This window comes from Pteropus vampyrus, unplaced genomic scaffold (genome assembly GCF_000151845.1).
Source record: "Pteropus vampyrus isolate Shadow unplaced genomic scaffold, Pvam_2.0 Scaffold195, whole genome shotgun sequence".
Taxonomy (NCBI): Eukaryota; Metazoa; Chordata; class Mammalia; order Chiroptera; family Pteropodidae; genus Pteropus; species Pteropus vampyrus.
Window position 1 is genome coordinate 2,651,867 of NW_011888976.1, and position 11,614 is coordinate 2,663,480.

Sequence of the window (11,614 nt, forward strand, 5' to 3'; positions counted from 1 at the left end):
TTGCCCTGGAGTAGTATAAACTTTGAAATGACTATCTTGTTCAATTAGGAAGCAAGAGGTCATTGTTAACTTCTTTTCAGTAACCAAAAGATTCTTTTCTAAAATTATTTAGCACATAGACTTTATTCGTAGTTTCATATGTGTATGTTACTGTATCTGGTAAAAGCAGAGAAATATCAGACCAAAATTATCCAATCCAAATACTAAGGAGATGGTTATTCTGTCTTACCTTATATTCTCTTAATAAATGTCACCAGGGATATTTGAATCACTGCTTCAGTTAATTCCATAAATACTTATAGGGCCAAAATGTTCAGAATATTTTTATTAGCAGGGTCCCTAATAGAAGATTTTTCAGCCTAATAAACAATTCTCTTGAACTTCTTTTTCTTGGTGTAGGAGGGAGTAGAGGAGTATATAATATAATGAGGACTAGAAATAAGAGTTTCTTGTTGAGAATGGCTTCCATTTGATTATTAGTTGTTTCATTTTAATATATTTACTGTTTATCACCTAGTTGTCATTTCGTTTATACTTCCACAAAAGCAGTGATTCTCAATATGCCTATTTTGGGAGTCAGGGCTCAGTAACAGTGGCTGACTTAGCAATGCTGGAGAGAGGGGGCAAAGGGATTAGGAAGGACCCCAAATGATTCTACTCCACGGCCCTCTGCTTTTGGAATCACTGCTCCCGAGTCCTCTGTACTGCCCTCCTGCCTCCTCACATGTTGGATTAGATTTATAACAGCTGCCGTGGACATGGTTGTCTAAATCTGTGGAATGTTTTGCTAAACACTCCTAGAGAAATAGTCCACAATAAGCCTGTAACTTCCCCCTTCATCTGCTTTTTTTTTTTTAAACCCGCCCTTTTTCCTTAGCCTTTTACTCATTTGATCACTTTATGTTTTACACTTCGACATCCTATAGATTCATTAAGAACTCTTATTCTAAGTACTGGGGCTTTATTTAACATGATGATTAGCCAAAGTATTATTCTGTTTGAACTAAGTGATGACATTGTATTTGATTGGAACCTTGTAATTGTTATTTTAAAATCAAAGTAATGGATTATGATCTCAGAATATAAACATGATCCAAAAGAATAATAATAATTAGAACAGCAACCACTTAAAAGAAAATAAATGTCCCATCACAGACCACAGGTCCCTGTGTACTCTGTGTCCTGCCTACTTTTGTGGTTCCATCTCCTATCCCACACCCACTCCCACCCTGCCCCTCGCCTTGTGGGTAACCTCACTGCAGCCTTCCAGTTCCTAGAAGTAGCCAGGTTCTTTCCTGCCTTGGGAATTATATTCGCTGTTCTCTTGACCCACGGAGATCCTTTACTGGTTGTTTTCTTGGCTGCTTCTTTGAGTCTCACCCACAGTTTTGCTTTCTTATGGAGGTTTCCCTGGCCACAGTGGCTAAAGTCATCTCCTCCACCCCACTGCCTATCCACACATGCAGTGCTCATCATAATCTCTCACAGCATGCTATTTATTTCCTTCAACATGAGGGAACCAAAGTTGTGATTCCTTGGTACTTGTTTGTCTCCCCTACTAGACTCCAAGCTCCACGCAGAGGGTGAAGACTGTACCAGTTTCATTCACCACTGCAGCTCCAGCACCATCCTGCTGCCTGACATTTAGTGGGTGCTCAGTGTGTATTTGTGTTTGAATGGAAGGAATATTCTGAGCTCCCAACTTTTCCGGGACCCATATTAATATATTCTATACTTAGCACTTCTGTTATCATAACATGATCTTCTAGTGGTTGAATTTAACGAAGTTGTGCTGACTTTTCTTAGGCATATGAAAGATCAGAATAAGAAGGTGGCCAACCTCAAGCACAATCAACAGTTGGAAAAGAAGAAGAATGCCCAGTTATTGGAAGAAGTCCGCAGGCGAGAAGATAGCATGGCTGACAACTCACAGCACTTGCAGGTGAGCCTAGCCTTCTCCTCCTAATCCCTAAGTAATTGGAGGTTGACGTTCTCTGAAATGTACCCATACTGTGAGAAACTTCGCAGAAATGGTCGCTTGCCTTGCTCTGAGTCCAGCACTAACAGTACACTCCCAGGGAACTAGGTCTTTCCTAGTGTGAAGCATCATTTTCAAAATGGTATCCAAGAAAAGCTGATTAGGGTGGAGCCTGCTAATGCTTCACTGAGTCTCTTGGTTCCTGTACCTCACCTTAAAAGGTAAAGGCTGCATTTATATAGCTAGCAAGAAGCTTAAACCATGGAAATGTCTTCCTCTTAGAATTATATTTAAGTTGTTTTGGTGTTAGTAGAAGGGGAATGTGTGCGTATTATTATAGACAGTATTTAGAAAAGGATGCATTAAGTTGATCTCAGACAGGTTACAAACTGGTTTTGTTTTATTTCAAAGCTCTGAGGCTCTGAGACACACCATTATTCTGTCTTTTCTGTGGAATATAGTTATCTCTGAATGGATGGCTCTCAGAAACCAAAGGACCAACTGAAAATACCAGTTTTTCCTCATTAACCATTTCTATTTTTGGCAAAGCAGCTCTCCCCATGTGCTCAATAAAACATTCAAACTAAAAAAGGGCATTTGCTTTGAAGTTCCTTTATTTATTCCAGTGTGCCTTTAAACAGAATAGTTCAAGTTCAAGTTGGCTGGAGTTCATGTTAAATTTTGCTTATTAATTAGTGTCTTTCTCCAGTTGTATATTAGGTTTCCTCCTTGGAGATAGAAGAAGTTAGATAATTTCAGTATGCAGTCATAGTTTATCTTTTTAATTTAACAAAAGAGAAATAAATAATTATTCCAGAGTAGGAAATACATGGAAACGCTTTGCACAGACATGGCACATGGAGATTACTTAGTAAATAGTAGTTTCTTTTTTCTCTGTGTCCTGGTGGTGCCTTAATGTTGTTAGTCAAGCCTCTTTGCCTTAATTCCTGATTTGGGTAGCAAATCAGTATCAGGTCTTTTGTATCAGGGACCACCTTAGTGTGGCTGATAGCTAATTTAAATTTACAGCTTCCCCAGTGTTCTTGGCAAATCATATTCTAGAATTTTAGGCCTTAATTTCTCCATCAATCACGAGACATTAGATTGGAGCCTAACGACTGACATAATAATAACCTGAATTTGCAGAATGTTTTATTGCCTTGCCAGTCATATATTCTTCACAAAAATGTTGGTGATTTTGCATATGGCAAAACTAGTCTCAGAACAGTTATAAAGTGACATCCTAATATGGGATGATGATAGACCTAACTCTAGGCTTCTGCCTTCATGAAACTAACGTAGAGGAACAATAACAGTAGTAGATACCACTTATTAAACTTTTCAATATACTGGTACTGTGCTACATAGTTTAGAGCATCTATTTAATTCTATGTCAACTGGATTATTGGGACTCTTAGTTGCAAGTGACAAGCACACAACTCAATCTGAACTAAGCAGAAAAGGGAATTTGTTGATTCAATTAACTGAAAAGCCTAAAGATGGACTTCAGACCTTACTGCATTTAGATATTTAAACAATGGCATCAGAATCTGTGTCCATCCTACTTACAGGTATGCTTTGCTCACTGTTGCCTTGATTCTCAGGAAAGCTGTCCATAGCAATGTCAGCAATGGCCACAGGCAGCCAACCTACGTTGTACAAGTACAGTTGCCCCAGAGGAAGGAGAAAAATACTTTTCTAGTATTTCTAGAAGAGATTTGAAGGCTAATAGATTGCATGAATTGGCCAGGACAGGATCAGGTCATGTGATCACCTGGAACCTCCAGGAAAGGGGCTAGCGTCACCCAAAGCCCACAGGAAAGAGAGGAGTTCTGTTGCCAGAAGTGGTTGCTAGGCAGGTAAAACTACCTCTGTTTTTTTCCACAACAATGTCATATGGGGTAGACTATAAATATGCTGAGAGTTCTGGAGAATTAAGAGAGGAAGGCAAGAAAACTACAGAGTGGCAGAAAATCTTCATAGAACAAGTGGAATTGAAGTTGAATGAATTTGAAATGGTGGGATAGAGTATTAGGACAGGCCCTCCAGGCAGGAGAACTGTCAGCAAAGGTACAGAGATTTCACAGAGCAAGGTACAGTCAGGGCACGAAACATAACAAATTGACCAGTGAGGTAAGTATTGTTATATTTCTTTAACTGACTCTGGAGCATTCCTAGGATTTATTCCAAGCTTCAGAATTTACTAGCTGAATGTCCTTGGGCAGGTTACTAAACTTCCCTATGCCTAGTTTCTCCATCTGTAAAATGGGAATTATAATTACATCTGCTCCAGATTTATGAGGATTATGGACTCAATGCATATAAAAAATTTAGAATTGTACTTGGCACCAGCTATGCTCAAAATAAGTGTTACTGATTAACTGTTATTATAATAACAAGGAAAGAGTAAAAGAAGCATTTAAAAAATTGTGCGTGATATGCGTGGATATTTATACAGTTCTACTCTGATATACATTGAGCGTCAAAGTTTCTGTCTTTTCTCTATATAATATTTTTTCTTTTCTAAGGACACATCCAGTTATGGAAATTAATGGCTCGTTTTGACCCATGAACTCTTGCATAGCAATATTTTCATAAGAGGTCTTGGTAACTACCTCATAGACCTATTCATAAAGATAGCATGGTCTGGAATTGCTTAGTTGCATTCCTGACCACCCCAAATAAAGAATAGCATTTGAAATGCAATAAAAAGTAATCACGATTAATTTTAATGAAAATGTCTCTGGTTAAGGTTAATAGAGAGCAAAACTCCCACTTTCCTGGATTGTTAAGCAAATGTTCTCAGATGCAGTAATTATTGCCTTCTGAAAGGAGAACTTTCCTTCCTGGGGACACTTGACTTTTAATATTGCTGTTGTTTTAAGTGCTTCCTATTTATAAGTTAGCCTGTTAAGCCCTTTAAGTGTCAGTCAACTGAGATCTGGTTTGGTTGGTTGGTTGGTTGGTTGGTTGATTCATTGATTAGCTAGCTGGTGGTTGTACAATTGGTACCTACGAACCTGTTTTTGTTTTTTTTTTTCTACACCAGTATTTTGTAATGGTTGGATACCCCTACTTCATGATTTTAGAGAACCAAATAGGTATTACATCCAGAAAACTCTTGGTTAGAGTATTGCCTACAACAATCATGGTTTTTGGATCATGTTCCAAAGAGAGATCAAAGAGATTCAAGCAGTTGTATGAAAATTGGAGACAATTTTGAATGTAGATAAAATGACCATGTTATTTATTGTCCAAAGCAGGACATTAACAGCAATAGGCAAAAACGGGGCCATTTCAGTAAGCCTAGATATATTGTCATGCTAAGAAACACTCCACAAACCTGACCTCCTTTAGTACTTAAGTTTATAGTTTTATGGAAGGAATTACAAACTCAAATACCTTCAGGGTTTAGCTATTAACATAAATAAGAAGTAAGTTTGCATGTAAGAAAAATTATGTGTCTAGTTCTTTCAGCCTGTTTTTTATCTTTTATTTTTAGTAGAGATGCATCAGTTAGAAATTTCCATAATAATGTTGTGTAGCAAATCACCACCAAACTGAGTGATTTTAAAGCATCAGTAGTTATTTTTATAGATTTTCAGGTTGACTTCATGGCTCAGCTGCTCCAGAGTGGACTTGGCTGGGTGAGTGTGCTTCTTACTGCAGGTTTGTGGGTGACTGGGGCAGGTCTGTTCCCATGTATTTGTTCTGAGACTCAGGCTGAAGGGGCATCAGTGACCCAGGGGAGACTTTTCTGATGGTAGTAGCAGAGGCATAAGAAAGTAAACAAAACACGCAAAACATCATAAGGCTTAGTCTTAAACTGTGATTTTCCACTCCACTTCGTTGGTCAAAGCAAAGCACGTGGCTGAGCTAATAGTCAAGGACTGAGGAAGTACACTCTATCCATGAAGAGAACATTATAAAGGGGCAGATGCAAGAAGGTGTGAAGAAATGAAACCAATTATTCAATCTGTCAAAAGAGTCAAGGTTTGGAGAAATAGTTCTCCATTATAAGAAAAACAACAACATAAACATAATGAAAAATTACAGCTACAGTGGCTTAGGTGTATGGATATAATAAAGAGTGGTGTGGTCTGCGAGATTCCCTACCTCATCAAAAGAAGTAGGGACCACTAAGCTTTGGTTGCATGTTGCCATAAATGTGGGCCCAGGGTTGAGGGACATGCTAATTGCCATAAAATGTGAATTTTTATGTGAAATCTATAGATTTTAGAAGTTGGTTCAATTCTTTAAAACACTCTGTGGGTCCAGTGAAGCACATATGCAGATGAATTGATGGTTGGCTTACAGCTTCTATTGCACAGCCCAACACTCTGATCCTACTGGGTTCACATGCTGTAAAGAGACTAAGAATGTACTCTAGCTAGCTCAGTTTAACCTACTGGAGAGAGATGACAGTTTAATATTTGTTCTGAGTTTTGTTTTTCTTTTTGTCTGAAAATACTTTGAATATCTTGAATTTTTGTTTCTCAGAGGACATACCCGCAATCTACAGAGAATGTCCTTGATTTAACTTCTTAAATAATTTTCTGTTTTTTGAAAATTCATTAGGAGAACAGGAAGGGAAAGATAAAGAGCCATGGAGTTGAACGGTCCAGTGTTCAAATACTGGCCCTTATCGTTGTTAGCTTATTAGAACTAATTACTTGAGTAAAGCAGGGAACCTCTCTGATCCTCACTTTTTTCATCCGTAAATGGGGATTACAATTTCTACTTTCCTGAGTGGGTTAAATAAGATGAAGTTTATGGAAGAGCCTAGTAAAGTACCTGATCTGTGTGGGGTTCAGTTATCAGAGCTTTCTCGCAGAGAAACTGATGAGTTTTTAATCATAGAAGACAGTGACCATTGAAAGTATCATGCAACAATTTTTCACAGCTATTTTCTGCTGTTGAATAATATAAATAGAGATCACATACCAGTAAATGAAAGTTTCCAATAAAGCATTAAAAGAACATTTGGGGCAGTAAGGAGGAAAAACTAAAACCGTTTTTATTGAATTCTGTGTGAAAGGTAGATGTGAAAGATTGTGATTTTCTTGTGTAATTCTGTAAAACTGTTTTCTAGGACACAGATTATGGAGTATGATATTTATGTCTGGCCTTGGGGCTGTGGGCTTCCGTGTTTCCCATTAGAGCCCACATGAAGATTTTTCAGCAAGTGTCTTTCCGGAGATTCACACTAAATTGTCATTACCGGAATGAGATGCATTTTTCCCCTCCAGCCTCTAGCCATTTCTTGCTGAGTAAATATGCCAATTTGAAATCCCAATGGACATCTTTGTAGATTTTGGCTGCATTTTTCCCTGTGTAGCTTATCAAGTTAATGAACTAACATTCTAAGAAATGCACAAGCCAGTATTTTATGCTCCTTTTCTGTTGTATGTCTGCAGAATTCTCTTCAATTTATTGCCTGAAAACTAAAGTCTGTTCTTGTATGCTTCCGTTTCCAAATTATAGGTTCCCAGGGAACTGTAAAGTTTCTTCTCTGCTAGTGGTTAAACCCAAGTGTGATCAGTTAAAAAGCAAATGAATGTTCCTATTTATTCTTGTCCTCTTAGTAGCATTAAAAAAATTTTTTTAAAGTTAAAAAGACAATTTTATTTTTCAATTCGTGCACCCATATCTTTTTGCCAAGGGAGCTTCCTTTACTTTGCTCCTCCAGTTAGAGTTGGCATCAGCTAACAGAAGAAGTGTAACAAATAACATAAACCTCAGAAATGCGTAGCTTTCAGCAAAACATATAGTTCATTATCAAGTTCTCAAGCTATGTTAAGTTGTTTTTTTCTCAGAGGGACACATATGTTTTAAAGCCTTAATATCTGTATGTTCATCTCTCCAAGTCACTGAGTTAAGTTAATTTCTCTTTCAATTCCCTAAGCTTAAAATTGTTACTTTAACCATGATCTATGATCATATGTTATGGTACACTTCTAAGTACTGCCATTAGAAGAAACCCGACCAGCAGAGTTAAGAGATTCATCATTGTCAAAGTGCGTTTATTTAGTTCCTAGTTATTCATGACTGTTCGGTAGGCACAGTGTAGAGTGATTTAAGGAGGCTCCGTTTCAGCCATCTTGTTCAACATATGGAAAGATGAGAAAAGTCATCTGAACACAAGTTTAAAAGAAAAATTCACATTTGTTCAAATTTTTATTAGGATTTAGTATGATTTTATTTAACATGGTAAGATGTTTATTTGTTTGTTTCGTGATTTTCTACCTTGATGGGTAGAGATTAGGATGTTCCATTAATTTATGGATAAATTGCATGTGTTGTTTAAATGGGATGGAGAGGCATCCAACATTTCCAGACTGTTCATGGTTTCAGATGATGAAAACTACTCAAGTATTTGCAAGTCTGTGGAGGACAGAAAACATTGGTGAGTAGGACTTAAGGTTAATACAGAAGTGCTTTCTATCCTTGGGAAATTATTTTGACATTTGTTTTTCTTTCACACTATAATCCCCCATGAGCCAAAATTATTTTTGTTGTAGCAGGTCTCTATAGGCAGTCTCAAAATATCTTGTTTGACAATCAGTTTCTAGTAGACTTGAGTTGAAGCCGTTACTCTTTGCAGTGACTCATATTGACTGTCGGGTGACAAGGCATCCTTGCAATGTATTTGGGAACTAACCATTTGTTAGAAATGTTTCAAGAAGCAAAGTAAAATTGTGTAAATAAAACTGCTGTATGTGGAGTTTTTCTTCTTTCCTCCCAATAAAATATTACTTGTTTTTCCAAATGTGCAGTAACTTGCATATTTCTTCTGAAAAAACATCTTCTGCTTTTTCCTGAGGATTTGTGACCTAATCCTCTACTTTATACAGCCTCTCTGTACAAACACAATATATTTCTATGGAGAAGAAAGGTTTACCTTAATCAAGTGTTGTCTAATCTACCTACTAAATTACCCCCTAGAGACAGAATAGGGTTCATTATTCTTTCCTGAAGGGTTTTCAGGTTTCACTCCATTAGTGGCTCTATGGCAGTCCTCAGCAAAGTGAATGTTTGTTTGTCAAAGGCTGAAGATCCTGAAGAATGAAATGCAACATATTTGTCAAATGAAATCATTATTATTATGGAAGTAGAATCGTAAATGCCCTGGAATGACAACGCTTGAGAGGATGGGGGCTGAAAAAAGAAATCTTGCTAAACTGATATAGTAATCTCATTCATTTTGAGAGAGGTTACTAAGACTTTATTTATTTATTTATTTATTTATTTATTTACTCTTTTCCTGAAAAAAAATTTTTTTAGTTTCATCTTTTTCTTTTTTATACTTTCAGTTTTATATATTTATATCTGATGTGTTTGAATATTTTGAATGGGTATTTTTTTCTGTAATTAGGATGGATTACTAAGACTATTTTAAATGTTATCCCATTTTGTGCCTTTTGAACTCTGACAGTTCAAAAGGCACAAAATGGGATAACATTTAAAATAGTCTTAGTAAGGGACTTAGTAATAGTCTTAGTAAGTCTTGATAAGGGAAAGGCAACATGTGTCCTACTGTGATCTCCGTGAGAATTAGAAGCAGACATAGATGTGTAAAGGGAGGGGGGTGCTCTAGGGAAAGAGGACAGCTTGCTTTGTAGAGTCTGCTTTTCCTTTGTTTACCTTTAACTCTGACCTCTGGGCTTATTTTGAGGGAGGTTTTAGCTATAAACTGGAGATATCATTTTTATATATTTACCGAAATCACTGCTGATGAACAGTTTAGTCAATAATAACAACAATAATACATCTCAGCAAGAGCCCTATGTGCTTCACAAAGTACTTTCAGGGAGTGACCTTGAGGATTGAGTGGGGCAAGTTTGTATATCATCATTTTATAGATAAGAAAACTGAGCCTCAGTTATTCAGTGACTTATATGCAATCATGGGTCTCATTAAAGGCAAAGCTTTGAGTAGGCACCAATGCCTAAGAGTTTTTCCTGGGAAGGTCAGACTAAGGCTCAGCTTTTGGACAGTAGAGAAAATGCTTTCCCAGGCAAAAAAGTCTGAACCAGAAGTCAAGCTTTAAAAGCCACTGAAAAATGAAGTCTTTAAGGTGTGTACTTGGCAGCATTTATGTGTTTTTGTATTCTGCTTGACTTCATAGCATGTGTAGTATAGTTTTCAAAGTAGATATAATAAAGGCATTACTGAAGAACCCACACTTTGAAGGCAAAAAATTCTGACAGCACACCTTATGATTTTTTCAAAGGTAGAATTTACATAATAACTCACACGTGAGACTCAGTAATCCCTAGGGGACAGTCGTGTTCAACATGCATCAAAAGAGCCAGTCCAGTTAAACTAGCTCTTTCTGGCCAGGGTAATTATGGCAGGTTTACCCTGAGATATGGCTACCAGAGGTTAGTCAGGGGTCCACCTGCAAATTACAGTGTGTGTCACTCTGACATCAATAACTTCTTTCTAATAGATGCTGGTATTTCAGCACATTGCTGCCCAAGGTGCAGACCTGGGCATGGTTAATTTTTTAAAATGTTAACTCTGACTTATGGCTTGTCCAAAGCATTGCTAAGCTGTATATTCAGACACTCTAGATTAAGGAAATGACAATCAATGACATGGGCAATGATTTAGATGGAAATCTCGTGAAAGGAAAATACAACTATAAAATCTGTTCCTAGTCACTTAATAGTCTCTCCTGTAATATACATTTGGGAAGCTGGTAGTTTGAATTTATGGCACTTTTAATTTCTTCTCTCTAATTCACTTTCCCACTGCATTTTACTTATTTATGTTGCCTGGAAAAACCCTGCAAGGTTAAGCAATCATAAGTTTGTCTTACTAGAAAAGACCTTAGACTTTATTTAATATAAGTCTCTTACTTTGCCGTTGAGGAAAGTAGGGCCTAGCAAAGGCAAATAACTTGCCCAAGATCCCAGAGAGAGTTATCGACACAGGGGAGATCAGATCCCAGGCCTTTTGCATCCTTCTCCAGTGCCATTTGTGCAGCTCACTGGTTCCATAAGATATTGTCTGCCTTCAGTAAGATTTGAACCTTTAACATTCAAGCCCAAAGGTTGAGCCTGTGATCCCTCAGCACTGGATATTAGATTGACTCACTAAGATGACATAAAATTACCCTTCAAAATAAGTTGAGCTTTATGCATATTTTTATAAACATAATCTCTCATCTCCCATGTCTCTTTTATGACTTGAAAATTAGAATAACTAAAGAAGTGGCAAATTGGTGGTGGAGAAAATTGCTGTGAGAACAGACTGTGGAGTTTGGGACTCTTTAGATGATAAATAAAAATTGGTTTAAGTTATTTATATCTTTGCCACTTTTCCTCATCCATAAAGGGATGTCACCCATAAAGAGACTCAGGAAGTCTCTTGTCATGGAAAACAAATATGGATTGCTTAGACATTTCAACAATAAGAATAATAGCTGCTACTTTTTATTGGACAATGAACTAGGCCAAGGATAATGACTTTAGTTGAGTTCCTTGGGAAACTGAGAGTCTGTTAACATGCAGGAGGTTTATTGATAGTGCTCTCAGGAAGGGAGAGAAGCAGGATTGGGCATGGGAGAAGTTGAACTGTAATGTAGTTGCAACAAAAGCCTCAGCAGTTCCCATCAGTTGCTATAGAGTT

At 37.2% G+C, this 11,614-nt stretch overlaps 1 protein-coding gene across 20 annotated transcripts in view; it reads left to right on the forward strand.

The window, feature by feature from the left end:
• ERC2 (ELKS/RAB6-interacting/CAST family member 2) overlaps positions 1 to 11,614 on the forward strand; it is a 941,255-nt gene that overhangs the window by 505,484 nt on the left and 424,157 nt on the right. For all 20 annotated transcript variants that reach the window (XM_011371814.2, XM_011371813.2, XM_023537617.1 and 17 more), the window contains exon 12: positions 1,807 to 1,942. In XM_011371814.2, coding sequence (XP_011370116.1) covers positions 1,807 to 1,942 — 136 coding nt within the window. The remainder of the gene's footprint in view (positions 1 to 1,806; positions 1,943 to 11,614) is intronic.